Source organism: Cucumis melo, chromosome 8, assembly GCF_025177605.1.
Source record: "Cucumis melo cultivar AY chromosome 8, USDA_Cmelo_AY_1.0, whole genome shotgun sequence".
Lineage (NCBI taxonomy): Eukaryota > Viridiplantae > Streptophyta > Magnoliopsida > Cucurbitales > Cucurbitaceae > Cucumis > Cucumis melo.
In genome coordinates, this window is record NC_066864.1 from 33,474,934 (window position 1) to 33,496,563 (window position 21,630).

Consider the following 21,630-nt stretch of genomic DNA (forward strand, 5'->3'; position numbering starts at 1 on the left):
TTTCAAAACACATTATCTCATCAACCAATACGCATGTAGTCTTGTAATTCAAGTAACTATTTGTATCATCCCACTGTCCACTATGAAACACTACTATTGGAAGCTTAATCATAATTCCAAATTACTGTAGAATTAAAAAAAATTGTTTATTGGTGATAGAAGACAGTGTCTATCAGTGATAAACTTGTATCATAGTGTATTAGTGATAGACTTCTATCAGTGATATACTAGGATACAAGTCTATCACTATCATTAATAGACATGTAATTCTACAAAGAAGATGAAGTCATATCATCGATGTTTAAGAATAATAATAAAAGAAACATGTAATTCTTTTAACCTAAAAACATGAAATCGACAAAAAAATATTCTACAAAGATTCAAACCGGAAAATTATTAAAATTAGAGGAAACAACTAAAATCAAAGATTACAAAGATTCAAATGGAAAAACTAAAATAAGAGGAAACAATTAAAAAGAAAGATCAAATCTAAAATCTTTAAAAAATATCTGATTACATACCAGATGATTTAACGAAAGTAGGAGAAAATCATAGACAATAAGACGACGATTGGTTGGAGGCGGAAGAAGTGTCTTTGGAGGCAGAAGAAGGGTCTTTGGAGGCAGAAGAAGGGTCTTTGGAGGCAGAAGAAGGTGTTCTTAACGTGGAGAAAATTACAGAAATGGTGGTAAAGATGGAGAAGGGAGAAAATCGTGGAGAAGAGGAATGACGGTGAAAATGGAGAAGGAGAAAATTGCACCAATTTTCTTTTCAAAACAAGGGCAATATTGGAATATGTTTAAAGAAAATAAAAAATATGCTATATTTGCAAATTTTTTAATAAATTGATATATACTTAATATTTTATAACAAAATGGTTATACATTGTAAAATCTCTTTTTTAAATTACTATACTTAGTTATTATTAGCATAGGATGAGAATTGGGCTTAAAGAGAGAGGGCATGGCAAAAGTGCAGTAAAAAATGGGATGGGCTTAGCCAGCCCATGCATGCCATTGTCCTTAGGGAAATGTATCCCATGAAAGCTCCGACCTAAAGGATCACTTTAGACTCAAAATATTGGCTATGGGAATGTGCCCCAAAGCTCCTTGCAAAATACCAATAGGGACAAGTCCCTGTCAAACGCTATAACCTAGTGAGTTAAAACCACAACTTGAATGTAATCTCCAAGTCCAATTCAAATATCCTATTTTTACTTCATATATAAATATACTATCATACCTTTACAGCAAAGTTTTAACAATAAATTAAGTTTGACTTTTATGCTTCTCCTTCAATCTTAGTCAAGAGTTTTTTTTTTAAACTTTACAATTTACCGATTGCATGCTAAAAACATTCAAGTGAAGATGATCATCATATCTTATGAAATGTTTGAATCTTGAATCAATTAACTTCATTTCTATGTCATTATATTTTATAATAAGACAATTCGTATGTAACCAATATTATAGTTCTAATTCCAAATTCATAATTTTTTTAAGATGTTATTAATTATGGATAGATATTGAGAAATAATTGATCCACCTAGTTACTAGGTAGACTATAAACAAATAGAATTTTAATTAATAAAGAGATGGCATTATTCATCTTCCACATTTTCTTAGTTGAATGTACATATCATTTTCACATTCAAGTTCTATGGTTGGACAATTTATTTAGAAATTTAATTAGCCATATGCCATCACCCACAACTAGGGGATCTTCTCAATAATATTCACACACCAACTTTTGCACAAAAGGACGAATTCAAATTTGATCATAGTTTTAATGGTTAAATGTCATAAACAGATCAAAATAAACATAGATTAAATGAGATGAAAATATACACTCATCAAAAAGTTGAGAAAGTGGGTGAAATATGAAGAAATAAAAGTATATATATGAAAAATAAAATAAGGATATCTATATAAACATTAATAATTAATGACGTTTTGTTTCTATTTTTTTAAATATTTTGTTAACTCTTTACCATATATAGTTTGAGTATCAATTCACTTCTTGTGATCTTATGAATACATCAAAATAAAATAAAAAAGTTGAGATGTGGATAAAAAAATGAATACCTTACTAAATCTAAAATAAAGAGCGAAAATAGATGTTGAAATGTTGATATACCATTAAAATTGATAATATATTTATAACAGTTAATGTAGACATTAAAATTGATAATAAAAATGTTTTAATAAGTATGGTTCGAACCGGAAATTAGAGATTAGTTAAGTGATAAAAAGAAAAAGAAAAAGAAAAAGAAAAAGAAAAAGAAAAAGAAAAAGAAAAAGAAAATAAATCCCGCCCCCACCCAGATCGAGGAATTTAAAGGAAATATTTCACTTTCGATTCAGTAAGAAAACAGAAAACAAAATTCTCTTTTGTTGTCTCTCTCCCGCGGCCTTACCTTATCCTTTTCATGCTTCCTCTTTACTGAACAAATTTCCTCTCCAATGGCGAAACCTGCGAGAAACGAACACAACGCTACTTTGATATGGCGGAATATTCCAACCCTTACACCCTCTCTAAGACAATCCACTCAAGATATCTCCGAAGGTCTATGGAGTAATAACGCTCAACTTTGCCGTATTTCGGCCGCCGATTGCCGGCGCCTTCAATGCAAATTTGCCTGCATTTCGGTTGTGGAAAAGAGAGACCAACACGAATTCTCACCCTCTCCGTCTCAGCTCCTGACGCATCCACTGGCTTTACTCGCCTTGGTGCCCAAAGACGCTGCGCTTTTTGCCGCCGGCGCCGTTGCCGGTGCTGCTGCGAAGACCGTCACGGCTCCTCTCGACCGTATCAAGCTTCTTATGCAGGTACGTTGTGTTCCTCGCGTTGAAGTGCTGTTTTTATGTTTTGATTACGATTATCTTCGTCTTCTAATTGGGGCTAATGACGTCGTTGTTGTGCTCGTTCTCAAATATTTGGTAATTTTATCTAGAATTTCGGCCAATTTTATATTATCTATGCATAATATTTTAATTTCTGAGCTCGTTTTGACCTGGTTACCGAGTTTCATCTTGGACGTAGGGAACTGCTAGTTTTGTTGTCTTGCAAACTTGACCAGTTTGAAACTAGTTGCTTTTGCTAAATTCTTTCTTCTTGAACTGAAATTTATTTGAGTTGGGGTTACGTAGAGGCTAGAGGCAAATGTTTGAGGTCTTAAAATATTAATATGTGGACTATTAATTTAAAATGAGTCAGAAATAATATGAGGAGTCTGAATTTAGGATCTTAAAACTCTCGTACTTGATAGAATTTTCAATTGTATTTGCAGACTCATGGTGTAAGAGTAGCGCATGAAGGCACTAAGAAAGCAATTAGTTTCATTGAGGTATGGCCACATTTGGTTCTTGTTTATAGTTTTGGAGGCAGAGTTTCTCACATGTAACCAATCCTCTTGCGTTGCCCAAAATGCTTGTCATACTATAAAGATAATACTTGAAGGATTGCTAGAAATTATGGTTTAAAACTTTCAAACAGAAAACCCTATTGTTGACTGAGAGCATCTCGAGCTAAAATGTAGTGAGCAGAACATCGGGAATAATTTGCATTGCTACATGGTTAGTTGGAAAATGAAGATTTCTTTTTACTAATTTGCATGTTGAAACATAGGATTATTACCTCCTGATATCATTTGTCACACCCAACATTGATGAGCGATTAAAATTCATTGCCCCATACTTATCTCTTAAGGCAAGCATGAGGATTGCAACATCTTAATCAGTGGGGTTGGAAGATTTCGGTCCAAATTATGAAATTTTTTTGAGAAACTTATAAAAGTGTGGTATGGCATTCAAGGTTGAGGATAGGGAAGAGGCACACTATTCAAAATATATTCTAAATTTTGAATCATAATAACAGTAGAAATGACACAGAGAATTTAATGAGAGTGCAGACTACAACAGACGTTAATTTTTAGTTCTGTCGTTCACTAGGTTTATATGTTATCTTCTACCATTGTGACTAAATCTTCATGTTTACATGGTTTGCCCTGACTTATGTTTAACTGCAGGCTATAACAACTATTGGTCAGAATGAAGGAGTTAAAGGTTACTGGAAAGGCAACCTTCCTCAGGTATTTGTCCTAAAATTACCTGTTGGTGCTTGGTGGTGTATAGTTTGACTTTCTTCCACTGTACTAGTGAAGATTTTGAGTTATGATTTCGTTATAGTTCCTTTTTAAATATTCCAGGTCATACGGGTTATCCCTTATAGTGCTGTACAGCTTTTTGCTTATGAATTTTACAAGGTATGTCTCACTATAAGCAAGCTTTAAATGCTACATAAACACCCAACATGTTCCGTGTGATGTGACTAATACATTTTCTAATTTCTAAATATTCAGAAACTCTTTAGGGGGAAAGATGGTGAACTATCTGTGCTCGGAAGACTTGGTGCAGGTGCTTGTGCTGGCATGACATCCACTTTTGTAAGCAATGCCTCAAACTTACTATTTCTCTTCTCCTGTATTTTCTTATGGTAGTAATATCCTTAGCATTAGTTAATGTCCATGCATTTCTGTCAAATTCTATTATTTATGTTGATTTGTAAACCTTCTCCATTTTTGTGATCTCGTTCGTGTGAGATATCATTACATTTTTTCTAAATGATGCTATTTGTTTCTTTGTAGATCACATACCCACTAGATGTCCTAAGATTACGTTTGGCAGTTGAACCAGGTTACCGAACTATGTCTGAGGTATGGTTAGCTGGCCTGTTTCAATTATAAGTGTAAAATTCCGCCTGAAGATGAAAACTTTATCATTTTCAGGTTGCCTTGAATATGCTAAAAGAGGAAGGCATTGCATCCTTCTACTATGGTCTGGGACCTTCCCTTATTGGCATAGCTCCTTATATTGCTGTAAACTTCTGCATTTTTGACTTGTGAGTCCATCGGAGCCTCCATACATTTCAACATTTTCATGGAATTTAAGAATTGATATTAATAGGAAATCTTTTCCATGCAGATTGAAGAAGTCTTTGCCAGAAAAAATTCAAAAGAGAACCGAAACATCTCTACTTACAGCCTTGATATCAGCTTCCTGTGCCACCCTAACGTGTTATCCTTTGGACACCGTGAGAAGACAGATGCAGATGAGAGGCACACCTTACAAGACAGTTTTGGAAGCCATCTCAGGTACTACAATGAACATTCGTTAAAATGGCAGAATGAAACTGTATAAATGCTTTGCATAGGCAACAAGTTGTTAATTTACATGACTGAAATTTGTGGGTATAAATCATCATGGTTGACATCTCTGATGTAGGTATTGTTGCACATGATGGAGTCGTTGGCTTGTACAGGGGATTTGTTCCAAACGCTTTGAAGACCCTTCCGAATAGCAGGTTGGCTTTCAACTCCTATTTCAAAGCTTATATGCACTTTCATTGCTCCACTTACAGATGTTTATATCCAAATCCAGTTTGGTTTTTGTTGATTCCCTTGAATTTTCATGCATCATGCATCTGCAGGAAATTTTGTCAATTGATTTAGACATCTATTTTCTGCATGATTTTGCTGTTTGGAAGTCCAGAGTAATTACTTGAGATTGGTTTTGGTTTTTTAGAATGCCAAGTCGATGTTTGAGGATTTAAACTGCTGAATCACATGATTTCTTTTTAAGGGATAATTTTACCATCATGTTTAATCAACAAGTGTTTGCTTCATGCCTAAGTGAGGCATGGATCTGGGTATCTTGTTTCTAAAGCTTGGTTGTATCCATTTGAACTTGAACCAAGGTTTTGAGAGGTTGATGACCATTGGATAATCAAATACTAACATTCTGGCCTATCCTTTTCTCTTTATCTTTCTTCTGGGCGTTATGTAACTTATATTACTGGCATCACACGCAACTATGAGCTACTAAAGCTTTACCTTCGTTGATGGTTAGCAACAGTATTCAGCTGGTCATCTGAATTCTTTAATGGGCCGTTTGGCCCACTGGGTGGAGTTCATAAGTCTAGGTTAATACATTAAAAGGTTGGTGTTTAGGGTGTGGAGTAATAAGACGAATCTTCTAGATAAATGTGAAAAGTAGGGATAGAGGAGAAGATGAAGTTCGTTTATAAATGTGAAAAGTACATATAGAAGAGAAGAGGAAGTTCCTTTGTAAATGTGAAAAGTAGAAAATGATAGGAAGATAGAGTCATTGAATAAATGTGCAAACTTCATTGAAGTTGAGTATTTTACCGCAACTTAATGGCTCCTAAGCGTGAAGCTTTCTGCACTAGTAATCCTTTACCACGTTTCTTATACTGCAGCATCAGGCTTACGGTTTATGACTTTGTGAAGCGCCTCATAGCAACAAGTGAAAAGGAGTTTCAGCAACTAGTTGAAGATAATCGTGAGAAGAAAAGCCAAACAAGTAATTGAACAATCCTGAAGAAATCTCATTTTACTGTCTCTAATCATTGTTTACTGCATTCCAAATTTTGAGATAGATGCGGCTGTAGGAGAAGCAAACATTTATCGGCTTATTCAATTGCCACAGAAAATTAGCCTAGAAAATTTTGAGATGCTAAGAGGATTTGTGTTCTTGAGCTGTGTTATATACTTGGAATATTCTATACTTGTAGTTGTTTTAGGTAAAGTTAGCTTCCCAAATTTTGGCTTCCAACAGATTGGTTTAGTTTTGGATTTCTTTTATGATAGATCAGTTCATGTTCTTTTCAAACAGTCACGTCTACATCTTATTGGTTATGACAAATTGCGAAGCTAGAAACCAAAGATCTTCCCATATGCTAGATTCTATTAAGCCTAAAAGAGAGGAGGCGTGTGCTGTTTTAGGTCGGAATTGTGTTTATTTTATTTATTTTTTTCTTTTTTCATTTTTGTTTTAGGTCCACCTTCGGAAGTTATTCTAAAATATTTAAAATCTCTCTAAAATAAATAAACTTTAATGGCATGAAAATTGCATTATAGAGTATTTCAATTAAACATGTATTTCAAATTATTCTAATCGTTTAAAAATAATGTGGACTTCTATATGAAATAGCTTATTTAAGCTATAAAATCGTGTGTTGATGATTGGTAGAAAAGTTGAAATATAAGCTAAAGGTTGTATCCCTAATTTTGTAAAGATGTCATAGTTTAGTTTTATATTTTATATTGTTTAACTAAAATTTTTATATTTTAACTAGTTTTTTAAGTAAAAGTTACAAGGAAATGTCCTTTCTCATATGATCTATTTAATGAATCGAAATTGAACTGTTTGGCAAATTTTCTTACAAAGTTTTTTTAGTCCACGTTTTGATTCTCTTCTGCCTTCTCCATCTCTCCTTTCCTTTAATTTCTTCACAAAACTAACTCAGTTCAAATTCGATTCTTTGGAGTCGCCAGCCACTAAAAATATGTTGATGGAAACCTCCATGTTGATGGTATGTACTTATAGTTGGTTTGATTCCAAAACTAAACCAAACCAACCAACCGATGAACACCGTTATTGGTATGTATTTTTCTGTCTTGATCCTCCTATTTTGGTCCCTTTTCTTATTTTTATTTCAATCCTAATTTTAGTGTTGCATTTCTTTTAACTATAACCAAATATCACCCTTTTATTTATATATATTTTTTTTTATTAAAGAGTTTCCGTCGCATACAAAACTTTTCAAATACAGATAAAAAATCACTTTTTAAAATTTCAATCGCCTTTAAGTAGACATCCAAATGAAATCAAAAGTTCTAAAATTACAAGATCAAAATAAATCAAAGTACCGAATATTAGTACTTATGGATTAGGACAAGTTGCATAGATGGTTTTTAAATAAAAAATTAATAGAATATATAGCATAGTAATAACATAATTGCACATATATAGCACACAATTGGTAAAGACTAAAAAATCCACCCGACTATCATTTCAAAGGTTTGCTCTTGATTTTTGAAAATAATGAGTGATAACAACCATCACTGATAACTATCATAGAGTAGCTTTTAAATTGAGAAATGTGTCATTAGTTGCTATCTTGATAATGACTATTTGTCACGACTTACCAATGATAGACATAACTAAACATTTTTAAAAAGTTCAACAATTAGTTGATCAACATTTTCTACTTTTGCACATGTTTCATCATTCGCCTATATTTTTAAGGAAAATTGTTATGGATGGAAAAAAAAACTATCAACAAAATATAAGAAAAAAACCTTAAATGGACTAAAGAGAATCTAATGCATTCTCCTCTATTTTGTAAATAGTTTCACTAATTTACTATTTTTAAAAATACCTCACTTTTATTTACTTCCTAAATTGAGATATTTCCTATAATTTATCTATGAATTAAGATAATGATAATTGATAGTATTTTTTAAAATAACTATAAAGTACGTACCAATATTTTTAAAAAAATTACAAATATAGCAAGATCTATCCATCGATAGATTTTTATAATTTATTAGTGATAGATTTAAGGTTGATTACATGGTCTATTTCTATTATCGATAGATTCTAACAGATTTTAGTATATTTACGATTTTTTGAAAATATTGTACTTAAATCATTTGTGAATTAAAACTCATGGGTCGGGAAATAAACAAGCCCTATTTGGGCCTCCTTTGGAATGGGTTTTTAGAACCTGTAAGGCCGTCAAATTACAAACTGGGCCACATGAAAAGGCCCGGAAAATTAAGATAGAGAGTGAGTCTCGTCTTCATCGATTGCCGCGCGGCAATTGATCAACCAGACAAAGCACACGCAAATCACTCCTCAACTCTACATTCCTCCATTTGTATCTCACAGAGGTCGGAAGAAAGTTTCTCTTTCACGTCCATTAGCTTCACAAAACGCTTTCACTCCGCATGTCTGTCGCTGTGCAACTCTCATTGCCTTCTTGTGCCTTTGAATCTTCCCGTTTGATTCACAGTGGAAGGCTGCGAAATCGTCCTCAAATTTTCTGCAACCGAGCCGACCTTCCTCACGGAGAAGACGATGACAGTAACGGCCTTGATTGCAGCAGGTACGAGATTACTCCGATCTCGAGAACTGAAATGTGATAGTTTATATTTGATATATTGTTGTTTACTGATTGTTTTCCGAGTTTTTTTGAAGTGGTATTATATAATTTCAAGTCATCTGATTGTCTTATTCTTCTTTTATGTTCTTGTTGCAGAGAACAAATCCAGCGGCGAGTAATTTTGGTCGAGAAGTATGGAAATAGCGCTCTGAAGAAGTCGGTGATGTTTGCCTTAGAATTCATTTTTTATGTAACTGTTTCTCTAATTCGTATTACCAAATTCTTTTAATTGATAGAATGTATTCTGTTTTGTATTGCTACGGTTTTCGTGATATCAGTGTCTCTCTTGAAGCAATTTTACGTGTTAGATGCATTTCACGTGAATTAAAAACCTCCCCGTACGTTTTTTGAAGATAGATAGAGGTTCAAATTAATTTTAGGATGAAGTTGATGGTTGAGATAATTATAGATCCTGTAAACATATTCACCATAGTTTATGACTTTGAGATCCGGTGTACCTTTTTCTTCTACCGAGAAGTTCTATAAGAGTTTCATTTTGGGAGATTTGATTCCATGAACAGGTATTTTCTAGATGATAGCCAACGGTTGCAATCTTTCCTTGATGAACAAACATATCCGACATCCAATGGCTTCAAAGAATCTCGTTTTTCAGAAACAAAACTATCCTGGCTTCCAGGTCTCATAAAGGATTTTATTTTACCCACCGGATTTCCAGGTATCTACAATGCCCGGGCTCTTTTCATTTATCAACTTTCCTGTTAATAATTTTTTCATTGATTTTTTTTGGACGTTTTCTTTTTAGACTAGTTTTTTATGACATACATTACCCTTGTACTAATAAGGATCAAAATTTTCTCTACATTCTAAGGTTTTCTTGTTTGTTCCCTCTAGATAGAAATCATTTCATCATTCTCTCTCACATTTTTATTATTTGCATTGCAGAATCAGTTTCAGATGATTATTTGCAGTACATGATACGGCAGTTCCCCACTAATGTTACTGGATGGATCTGTCACACGTTGGTCACATCCAGTCTCCTCAAGGTAGATGATAAGAAAATAAGAAATCAAATCCTACATAATTGATAAATGTTGCTGAAAATATGTTTTCATTCTATCATAACATGGTTCCCTTAGCAAAATGAAAAAGAAAATGTCATCGACATTAATTATTCCTCTCTTACATCGATTGTTTTTAGGCAGTCGGTATAGGCTCCTTCTCAGGAAGTACTGCAGCTGCTTCTGCTGCTGCCATCAGGTTTCTAAGTTTTCTCATAACAGTTTTTCGGGCATCCTTCATGATCGGTGTATCTTTGAACTTATTTATGTAATACATTTACATGCATGCATAAAGAGGCCTAATGTGCGCCTTTATTTTATTGTTTAAAACTATTCAAACTATTGTATGTCAATGTAGTCTTGTAATGGACTTTAATGTGGAAAATTTATTGACTTAGCAGATGGGTCTCTAAGGATGGCATTGGAGCAGTTGGGCGCTTATTCATTGGTCTGGAATCATAAAGAGATCTAAAATATGGAAGATTATATTGAATATTTCAGTGAGTGTTGCCGTCCTTTCCAGGTGGACGTTTTGGTAATCTTTTTGACGATGATCCGAAACAATGGCGAATGTATGCTGACTTCATCGGCAGTGCGGGAAGGTTCCATTTTTTTAGCACTCTATTTGACAACAGAATTCTTGACTTTACTATTAAGATCGTAAAATCTTTAATAGGCAGCCTATTATGCAGCGTCTTTGATCTTGCTACTCCATTGTATCCTAGCTATTTTCTACCATTGGCTTCTCTTGGAAATCTAACCAAGGTATTTTACACTGCTAGTTGAGTATCTTTTTTCTTTATTATTAAATTATGTAGAAAAGCTTAAAGATATTCAACTGTCGTTAATAATTATGCATTCACCTTTAGTCTCTTAAACCAAAAGCAAGTTCTTGCTAATCGAAGTCTGGAACTTCTTTCAAGAGCTATCATTGTTCAACCCAATTCTCAAACTATGTAGGCTGTTGCAAGAGGACTGAAAGATCCTTCATTTCGAGTTATTCAGAACCATTTTGCGGTTTCAGGAAATTTGGGAGAGATAGCAGCAAAGGTACATGCTAATCCTTTCTATTGTCTGACTCTTTATCATGCTAAATGCTTATCTGAGTATTATGTTATGCATGAACCAAATATTTTTGGTAACAAGATGCGTAAGTTATTTTCAGATACTTTTATCATAAGTTATTCTACTCCATTCAATGTATCAGGAAGAAGTTTGGGAAGTAGTTGCGCAGCTGCTCGGTCTTGCCATAGGGATCCTAATCTTGGTACGTCTATTGAAGACCACATTGTTCAGAATGTAATCTCGTTCAGCAACCAACGACTTTACATGTGTTAAAGTAATTGGTTTTCTTGTTGTCAATGTAGGATACTCCAGGACTTGTAAATTCATATTCAGTGTTATCAACAACGTGGCTAAGTATGCGGCTTCTGCATCTTTGGTTGCGATACCAATCTCTTGCAGTCTTGCACTTTAACACTGTAAGAGCATGACAAGTATATTGTGTGCTGACAGAAGTGCTCTTGTTAGGCTTCGCTTTTGGCTTGAGGATTATGTTGGGTGCGCATTTAAGTGTTTCTCAGTACTAAGTCATTATTTTATCTTTCTAACAGATAAATCTGAAACGCGCTCGTATCCTAGCAAGGGCTCACGTTTTGCACAACAAAGTACCAGGTAATGATATTTTAATACTGTCAGTGTTGTCTATGATGCCGAAGCCGTATGCTAGCAATCGTTCCTAATCTGTGGAATAAAAGTCTAGGGAACACATGCATCCTGACAAACATAACAGGAATATGCACACGAATTGCATCAGGAGTCCTACCTCAAAGGACAAAAAATATAAAACAACAGACAGAAGTAGAGGCAGAGGCAGATGGGAGAGTTGAAAACTAAATAGATGGTAGATACAGAGTATATAGGATTGAGACGAAATGGATGAAATGAAACAAATCAAAGTTTGAAAGGCAAGTTGGTGAAGATATTTTTCGTCGCCGATTCTGAAGGAAAGAATGCCCGTTTTCTAAAACAAAAAGGAACAAGAACGTGGTAAGAAGAGGAGGGAAGGGAAAGAAAGGTAGAAAAAGGAGAGGATAGGGAAGAAGAAGAGGAAAAGAAAAAAAAAAAAAAGAAAAAAAGAAAAGGAAAATTTGAAAATATGTGTAGGCGCCAGTGGACGGCAGTGGCAACCACGGACGGAGAGGGGAGGAAGAAGAAGAGGAGGAAGACGGGGAGAAAAGAGAAAAAAAATATTTTAGATATAATTTTATTTTTAAAATATTAAGAATGCATTTTTCTTGATAAAAATACGGTACTACGTCTTGTTATTAATTAACAGAAAACTGCGCTGCCAACATGAGCAGAAATACTACTAAAGCCAAATTCAAAGTTTTAAGTAACTGTCACACTATATTCTACTAAACTCGAAAGAATCTTGAGAACTAAAAATTTAATTTTTTCTCATTTTTGTTTCATTATTCGGTGGGGACTTAATATTTTTGTCCATTTTGCTAATAATTCTGGTGGGTTTCTCTTAATTTCCTCACATTATCAGTTTTGGTGCTTTGTTTTAAACAAATTATCAGTTTTGGTGCTTTGTTTTAGACAAAACATGGTTGAAGTGTATGGTTGTGTCTCCATTCTTAACAGCCAATAGGGTGTCCTATATTTACAGATTTCAATATTTAAACTTTTTTACCCGTTGTTCTAATGAACACAATGAAAAAGGAGTAGATTTGGCCAACATAGACCTGATTTTTCTCATTATTAGGTCATTTTGTATGAGAGATGCTGCCTATTATTTTCAATGTAATTGGCGTCATTAAAAGAGTTATTGTCATTAGCATTATGCATCGTTTGAAAAAATGCATCCGCAAAAGAAAAAACATCAGCTCCGGGTGAAATTTGCAGTTTGGAAGGTTGATTCTATTCTTTTTATAGTCCATTGTCTATATTTAATTTTCAATTCCTTTCTTTCACTTCTTGTTCCGTACTCCTAGGTTCCCTTTTTTGTTTTCTCATATTTTTCGCAACATTGCTAAAACATCCCCCAAAATTTTCCTGCCTCGGGCAAGTATATTGCACGCTACAAGAAATAATCTACATTTTAGTAGCTTTCTTCAGGAACGGTTGACTGCAACAGCGAAGAAAGCATATTAGTGTGGGAAAGGTTTACAAGGCCTTCGATTATCTTTGGTGTATCATTGGAGGAGATGATGGGCAGTGAGAGATCTTCTTCCATGGTATTCCTCAACTCCCTCTCCTCTTCTCCCATATCAGTTAACTTCGCTTCGTTCCTGACTTTTCCTCTACAGAGACAGCAGAGATGCAACATGAAAATCTATTCCATAATTTGTCAAAGATAACATTGATCGTCACTGTTTTCCTTGGGTAGGTGATGAAATTTTTGAAATTATATGCAAATGAGAAATACATCCTCATGCTGGACTCACAAGATAAAGACTTAAAGGTCTTCGTCTCCTTCAAGGTATATTAATCAAATCTCATAGCAAAGTTTGATGATTCTTGCTATCCTTTTAGGTGGTTCCTCCTAAAAACTTCTTGACAGGTGGGTGCTCCTAGCATGGCAGTTTTACGTAGTATTTGGCAGACTTACTGGCTCAATAAGCACTTCAATGCCACAGAAAACGTCATCGATCAGCTTGCACGAAGCCTATTGGAGATGGAAGATAAGTTTAATGATTTTGTGCAACTGTTGGAGGGAGCTGGTTGGGATACTCATCAATTGAGCTTAAAGGTACCAAACAATATCCTAATTGATGTTTCTTAGTTCGGTACTTCTTGAAAATCTTAGTTTTCGAGGATTAATTAATTTTGGAAGCTCATGATCCTGGAAATCGAGACCACGTCTTTGCCCATAGAAACTCAAAAAGTCTGTTTAGGCCTTTGGTTTACTTTTTGTTTGGAGGAACTAAGTTGGACTCTTAGCCGAACTTGGTAGAATCTGATTTGACAAACTTTCTCCATTGTTTTGGTTAAATTAAAAGTTAAGCATAGTGTCTATAATAAATCTTGACATATAAAACGAATATCTAATTAATATTAAGTAGGTCTTTAAAGTTTAAAGTTTAAAGAACATACTCTTATCTAATTATGTGTCTCTATGAACTATGAAAAAATCTTTTAAAATTCAGATTGTAGTCTTGTGTTCAATACATTTGTTAGCAAATTCTGACGTTCGTTTGCTCGTAATTTCAACAAATGAAATGAATTACGATAATTGGTTGATACCAATTAAACATCTTAAAGTTCTGAAACAGTTCAGGTCCGTAAGACTTAAAAGAGAGCCATTTCATTTATCCCATGAAGAAAAAATAATTATTTAATATGTTTAGAAATTGCAATTTTCTTCTTTGCCACATTGACATTTTTAATTAGACGACTTGCATTACAATCTGTATTCAAAAAATTACTAACAATTATAATTACCTTTTTTTTTTAATAAATTACTGACTTTTAGATAATCCAGATTATAGGGGCCCTTGACCTCCTAGAAATTTTATTGTATAATTTGTACATTCCATTTTGTGTCTAGCAAATGCAAAAAAACTATATATATTAATTACAATTGTCACCCTTCAAAGATTGGAATATTAGAGAAAACTACAGTCGAAGGTAATTATGGAAACATTAAAAATTTGCTAATAAAACGATCCATGAAGTTCTGGAAATTCCTCTAAAATTTGTACAGTTAAAAGATCGATAATAATTATCGGTTAGACTACAATGTTGGCAAAGATGATTTTAAACTGCGAAGAGCGCTAGAAGAGTAAAAGGTGGCAAAAGGTTGAAGTACAGCTTCCAAAAGATGTATTTGATAATTTCATATTGGTTATCAAAAGAAAGGCCAAAATACCCCCAAGATTTTAACAATGTAATATGACAAAGGGGATGTAAAGTGAAGGAGACCATTAAAACAAGTAAAGATATTCTGACACGTTATCATGTTGCACACAAATACAAAATGAACAGAAAGCATGCAAAGATATATGAACATACGTCACCTTCCTCCCTCTACCAGCTGGGTTGGCCGATACAAACAAGTTGGCTTTCAATTTAGTCATCATCTTCATCATCTTCCTCCTCCTCCTCATCATCCTCTTCTTGATGCTCCTGCAAGTGGTTTAATAGTCAAATTTTATGAAACCCTAATTCTACTTTTACCAAATCCATGCCCTTTCTATTGCATTCTTGTCATTGGCGTTGGCTGCGAGGGAGTTACAATACTAATTGTCCTTGAACCTTAATAAGAACCAATTTACTCTCTAGAGTTTAGAATGACATGATTTAATGAAATTTTATTGATATACCGTTGAAGATTAGATGCTTTCACGATAGGAAATAGACTCTTACAAATTATAAAGCAAGGAGATCAGATTTGTTACTTATTAAAGACCATAAACCAAATGGTTACAAATTTAAAGGTGCGAAAATGAAATTATTACCAACTAATCCAAAAGTGTTCTCTGATCTATAAATTTTTGTTACTTTCAACTTCAAAAAAAAAAAAAAAATAACAGCAGAGAGGGATCTTAATTGGCTTACTATGAACTGAAATGCATAGACACGCTCTAAAAACAAGCATTGTAGCATTTACTTCTTATGTATTAAAAAAATACCTCCTCACTGGCCTCATCCTCGTCATTCACTTCAGATTTTGACCTCTCTGATTCTTCGTCATCTGCTGCGCTGGCCTATATTCCCGAAAAAAGGTGTATGAGCACTTTAAGTTTGGAGTCATGTCTTATAAATTTAATTAATACACAAAAAAACAGAGCACAACTACCTTCTTGCTGTCATATGCCCTCATAAGCTTTTCATATTCAGCCTTCCTCTTAGCTGCCTTGGCTTCATATGGTGCTTTTTCCTTTTAAACCATTAAGAAGTTATTATATAAAGAAACGCAAAATGTAAAATACTGTTGAGAGAATAAAAGTGTAAATGCCCAAATGTAAGAAAATATCAATACAGAGGCAGAAAAACTATTAAGTTGTGATTCTTTCATTGCCTTCAGATGGTCTCCCTTCCTTCAGTTGAGTTGTTTTTTGTGGATTGGTTTTTTTGTATGCTCTTATATTATTTCATTTTCTTCTCAATGAAAGTTATGATTTCTCATAAAAAAATTATTAAAACACAACAAAATGAAAAAGGCAAAGAAAAAAAAGCATGCACACACGTATCAACTTGATATTCAATACAAGATTGCTGAAAGTGACGCTGGTTTCAAGATTTGGCAGCAACACGAATACCACAGCTCTATAAACAGTGTTTCATTCATCATCATACATAAATGCATGCAGTAAAAAGGGAAAAGACTCAAGGATTAAGCATGCTTTCATTTTTATGTAATGCACAATAATACTTACAGCGTGACTTAAGGATTTCCACTTCTCTCCTCCAGCTTTTCCGACCTGCAGGAGTGGAGAAAATGTTAGTAAGTTACTCTATATTTGCATCACCAATTGGGAATTATGTGAATCATTAGATCAGTTTCACAGATCACATACTGCAGATACTGCCTTCACATTAGGATTTTCCCTTTTGTACTCCTTTCTGAACTCCTCACTGTTATATAAATATAACCAAATAAGAGAATTTTTCTTCTTAAGGAAATCAAACAAATGAAGACAAAACGGCAGAGAACAAATACGAACAGGAAAACAAAGAAAGCACTCGGAGGCCTCTTTGGTTTGTTGGGATCTTTCTTGGCTTTCAAATCTTTCTTTGTTGGTCGTTTGGTACCCTTGTCAGCTTTAACAACAGCCTTTCGCTTCCCAACCTTTCTGAAAAGAAATGAGATATTTATGATCCGTCACTACAAAATTCCTGTAAACACTGTATACACATAACCAAGTATGTGAATATTAGACATCAATGGAAGTCAAAAACTTGCTGGAAATTCGATACTAAAAAAAAAAGATGCCAACAATGGATCACAGACAGGCATAACTGAACAATTTACGGAACTTTCATCAGACCAATAACATAAGAGACATGTAGTGGAACAATAGGCAAAAAACTACCTATCATCGACTGGCTTCAAAGCTTCTTTGGAGACCCTTGATGTTCCCTTACCCTTGGACCCCTTCATTATGAAAGGCAAAGACCTGTACAAAATAACTACTCGTTGAGCAGCAGTATAACAATACAGCAAGTTAGTACAACTCCTATAGTTTAAGAAACAACAACCTACATGCACGAAAATCAGGACAAGAACAATTTGAGCCAAACTAAGGAGCAGTACCTCAAACAGTACAGGAAACAACAAAGACAAAATTTCTAACATAAAAGTACATGCCAACGTGCACAAATGCAGTGAAAGCAACCTCTAGAAACTGTTTTCACAAAAGTCAAAGGAACACGAAGTCTATATGATACGTAATGACTGCCGAACATGAACATCCAGACATCCAGAAGCAAACAAAAGTAAATAGTAATACTATACATGTTCTTGAACATATTTGACCTTAATGAGACCAGAATCCCTAAATTTCAATTTTAAAAGCTATCTGTAGAATCGACAAACTAACAATCAGCCAGCTACAGATAATTCACAGTAGAAAACTACATACAATAAAGCAAAACTAGATTCTGTCGACTCTAAGTCGATCGCATAAGAAAAATCACCTGTGTTAAATCGCTAACAGAGCATTAAACTGAAAAATAAACCTAAAATGTAATTAATTACCACAACTTCAACTCTTGAACTCGTACTGCTACTTGTTTCTTCACTTCACTCAAAACAACTCCAGCATAAATTATTAAGATAATAAATAAATAAATAAATAAATAAAACGGCACAAATAGCTCAAAAAACGATCATTCTCCACAGAATTAGAAGGAAAAACGCAACAAGTCCTTAAAAACGCAAGAAATTAGGTAGAACAGACGATAATTATACAGGAAAAACAAACAGAATCAGATTAAAATTAGAACGAACAAAGACGAGAAGAGATCTGGAAAGGAGAGAATCGATTACCTTAGATGAAGCAAGCCGTCCGATCCAAAAGGAATCGGAAAGGAAAGAAGAGAATCAATACCAGAGATTTTTCAAAGACTGAGAGAGAGAGAGAGAGAGAGAATAGAAGAAGAGAAAAGAATTCAAAAGAAACAACCCAGGGTGAGAAGGGAATTGATTTAGAGTAACCGGAACGACCTGTAACACATGCAACTGTTACCGCCACACGAGAGCCCCGGAAGAGCGACCTCTTACTGGCAATAGCCAGTGACCGGTATTTTAATAAATAAACAAATTAAAGAGGAAGAATATATGATGAATACGATCGGAAAGGAATTATCTTTTGGGTTTTGTGGAAATGATTATTGCCGCCAAAGCGATCCCATACAGATAGTGACAAACACAGATATTATTTACATTAAATCTCCGGCACGTACGTTCCCAACTCCTCACACGTGTGTCATTTGGGCCCATCGGTCCACTGCCCTTCCCTCTTTTCACACGTGTATCATTTTGGACCCACGGCCCATCTGACGTCGTCATCCTTTCCGGTCTTTAGGGCCATCATACCCAATAGCCCATCGCACATTATCGTTTTTTTCTTTATTAAAAATCAACTTGGGCCAACCAGAAAAATAGCAAATACATACGTTTACTTTGAATAAATAACAAAAATGGTCGAGTGGGTATATAGCATTTGACCCAAAATATATTAAGGATATAGCAAAAATTATAAAAAATTGCAAATATGGCAATTTTTAATAAAAAAGACGAAATTACCCCTACATATATTTTCTTCCACTTTCTTCGCGTTTCAAGCAGATTCTTCGCGAGTGGGAAAGTGCAAACGATTTCAAGCACATTGTGGAGTCCGTTTCATCCTCTTCCTATTTTCTTCCACTTTCTTCCTACTCCCATTTGGTTTTTCGGTGCCGGTACTTTCCTCCTCTTTCTATTTTCTTCCACTTTCTTCCTACTCCCATTTGGTTTTCCGGTGCCGGTGCCGTTCTGCCCTACTACTTTCTTCTATTTTATTTTCCTTCCGCCACGCTGCAGGTACTATTTTCTTCTATTTTGTTTTCATTCCACCGCACTACATTCTACGCTATGTTTTTCAGTTTGTGTCTATCAATGATGTGTTTTTATCACTGATTTAGAGTTTAACTTATTTATGTTGAAATGTTTAACATGCAGATCTGTTTTAGGTTTGTGTGTTAGTGTATAGGGTTAGGGTCTATCGGTGATATATTTGTATCACTGATAGTCTTGAGGGATATTTAGTTTGTTTGCATTGGGATGTTAGTAGATAACCATTTAACGGGCATTGTTGTTGCCTAGGGTCTATCGTTGATATGTTTCAATCCCTGATAGTCTTCGAAGATGTTTAGCCTGTTTGACTTGGGAAATTAGTAAAAGCTCTAGTCTAATTTAGATTTTGTGTGTTATGTTGCTTAGGGTCTGTCAGTGATAAGTTTCTATCACTGATTAATGAATTTGGAGGATGTTTAACTGGTTTATGATGGAATGTATAACATGCTGATCTGTTTTAGGTTTGTGTGTTAGTGTATAGGGTTAGGGTCTATCAGTGATAATTTAGTTTAATGTATATTTTTAGTTTAGTGTATAGGTTTGGGTGTTAGTGTATATTTTTATGTGATGTTGTTTATGTTCTATCGGTGATATGTTTCTATCAGCTTGAAGGATGTTTTACTTTGTTTATGTTGGATTGTTATTATATGTTTGTATCACTGATATGTTTGGGGGATGTTTAGTTCATTGGGTTGATGTGTTTGTTGTAATTTTAATAGATGGATAAGAAAAAAGATATTATGGAAAGCGAACCAAATGAAAAATGTGCAAAAAGAGTCTCAACACATGAAGCTTCATCAAGCAAAAAGAAGATAAAAAAAGAGAAGGTATTCCATTATATATATATTGTTTTGTTTCTAAGTTAGTATGTTGCATATTTGTAACAATTATTTTGCTCTAAACAGGGAAAACAATTAATTATTCCCAAAGAAATGTGGAAGTCAACCTTAAGAATCACTGTGTACTGTAATCTACAAACTTCTGACCATATTATCGAAAGTTTATCACCTAGTTGTCTAGACTTGTTTAAAGAAGGACCATTTGGGCACTTGTTAAATTTAAAAATGACAAAAATACCTTTACAACTATTAGCACACTTGATTAGAAGACAATGTGTCTCAACGGACAACAATGTTCTTCTTTTCAACATCGAAGGTAACATTGTGGAGTTTGGACTGCGAGATTTTTGTTTGATTACAGGAATAAATTGTGGTGAATATCCTATAGAAGATGTTTTAGATGCAACGGAAGAAAATGAGTCTATGGTTAAACAATTGATTTTTAGAAATAACACTTCCATTAGTAGACAAGAATTGAAGACTGCTTTTAACTATCACTGTAAATCCTGCACCGATGAAGAAGAGCTAGTAAAATTAGCCAACCTTTACTTCTTGTACAATGTTTTAATTCCTAAACAAAATCACAATATGTTGGATTTAAAACATGTAAAGATGTTGGATGATAAAGAGAAGTTTAGGAATTATCCTTGGGGAAGGTTGTGCTTCAGTCTTACAAAGCAATTCATTCAAAATGCGGTGAAATCCAAAAGAAAGTTTAAGAACTGAGAAACAGAATCTAAAGCGTGTGCCTTTCTACAAGGCTTCCCTATGGTTCTAGCTTACTGGGCATACGAAATACTTCCTCAACTTGCTAGTGGGTATGTGACAAGAATAGGGAAAGGGTGTCCAAGAATATTAAATTGGGAATCCAGTGAACAACTCGATTGGCAAGATCTTGAAGATAACATATTTCTGGAAAAAAATGTAAGTTTCATTTGTTTTCGTTTCTAGTATTTTCTAAATTTGTTGTTACTAAATGATAGATCCATATCAGTGATAGATCCTTATCAGTGATAGATCCTTATCAGTGATAGATCCTTATCAGTGATAGATCCTTATCAGTGATAGATCCTTATCAGTGATAGATCCTTATCAGTGATAGATCCTTATCAGTTATAGATCCTTATCAGTTATAGATCCATATCAGTTATAGATCCATATCAGTTATAGATCCATATCAGTTATAGATCCATATCAGTTATAGATCCATATCAGTTATAGATCCATATCAGTGATAGTTTCTTTTTTGTTTAACACTGATTATATATTTTGTTTTTTAGCTATCTGTGGTCCCCATTGTTGCATCGTCTATCACGAACAAACCCCAGGCGTCAAGGGATCAGTAGGGCGTCATGATAGAGTTGCATCGTCTATCACGAACAAACCCCAGGCGTCGAGGAATCAGTAGGGCGTCATGATAGAGTTGCATCGTCTATCACGAACAAACCCCAGGTGTCGAGGAAGCAGCAGGGCGTCATAATAAAGTTGCATCGTCTATCATGAACAAACCCCAAAAGTTGACAGTCATAGAAGCAGGGCATCCAGGAGATCTAACTTCATATATACTCGCATGGGATCTTCATTTTTTTTCTTTCTTTAAAAAAAAAGAGAGAAGAAGAAAAAAAAATAAACAAAAAAATGGAACCAACCTTTGATAGAGCTTCTGGTTGGTGCGAAC

At 34.3% G+C, this 21,630-nt stretch overlaps 3 protein-coding genes across 8 annotated transcripts; 2 read left to right on the forward strand and 1 right to left on the reverse strand.

The window, feature by feature from the left end:
• Positions 1 to 2,341: 2,341 nt before the first annotated feature.
• Positions 2,342 to 6,691, forward strand: LOC103491675 (probable envelope ADP,ATP carrier protein, chloroplastic). The gene is made up of 10 exons (XM_008451728.3): positions 2,342 to 2,828; positions 3,290 to 3,346; positions 4,028 to 4,090; positions 4,208 to 4,264; positions 4,361 to 4,444; positions 4,646 to 4,714; positions 4,787 to 4,899; positions 4,983 to 5,152; positions 5,283 to 5,361; positions 6,277 to 6,691. Exons 1-10 carry the CDS (start codon positions 2,463 to 2,465, stop codon positions 6,386 to 6,388), a joined length of 1,170 nt encoding a protein of 389 aa, XP_008449950.1. The 5' UTR covers positions 2,342 to 2,462; the 3' UTR covers positions 6,389 to 6,691.
• Positions 6,692 to 8,588: 1,897 nt separating this feature from the next.
• On the forward strand, positions 8,589 to 20,678 carry LOC103491657 (protein root UVB sensitive 5). The gene is made up of 17 exons (XM_051089243.1): positions 8,589 to 8,970; positions 9,124 to 9,183; positions 9,549 to 9,703; positions 9,931 to 10,031; positions 10,187 to 10,245; positions 10,448 to 10,494; positions 10,570 to 10,648; positions 10,739 to 10,811; positions 11,007 to 11,096; positions 11,254 to 11,313; positions 11,414 to 11,527; positions 11,660 to 11,720; positions 13,170 to 13,288; positions 13,441 to 13,533; positions 13,615 to 13,803; positions 19,833 to 19,940; positions 20,019 to 20,678. The coding sequence occupies exons 1-17, from the start codon at positions 8,813 to 8,815 to the stop codon at positions 20,676 to 20,678; spliced, it is 2,226 nt and encodes a 741-aa protein (XP_050945200.1). The 5' UTR covers positions 8,589 to 8,812.
• LOC103491684 (high mobility group B protein 1) lies at positions 14,854 to 18,368 on the reverse strand. 6 transcript variants are annotated; one of them, XM_008451735.2, is made up of 8 exons: positions 18,046 to 18,368; positions 17,090 to 17,186; positions 16,721 to 16,849; positions 16,574 to 16,631; positions 16,433 to 16,477; positions 15,853 to 15,933; positions 15,686 to 15,760; positions 14,854 to 15,179 (listed from the first exon to the last, which is right to left on the reverse strand). In XM_008451735.2, exons 2-8 carry the CDS (start codon positions 17,155 to 17,157, stop codon positions 15,123 to 15,125), a joined length of 513 nt encoding a protein of 170 aa, XP_008449957.2. In that variant the 5' UTR covers positions 17,158 to 17,186; positions 18,046 to 18,368; the 3' UTR covers positions 14,854 to 15,122. The 6 variants fall into 6 exon arrangements, with proteins under 6 accessions (XP_008449957.2, XP_050944271.1, XP_050944272.1 ...); XM_051088314.1 differs by having other exon boundaries at positions 17,090 to 17,173; positions 18,223 to 18,346; XM_051088315.1 differs by having other exon boundaries at positions 14,854 to 15,176; positions 18,046 to 18,287.
• Positions 20,679 to 21,630: the final 952 nt, after the last annotated feature.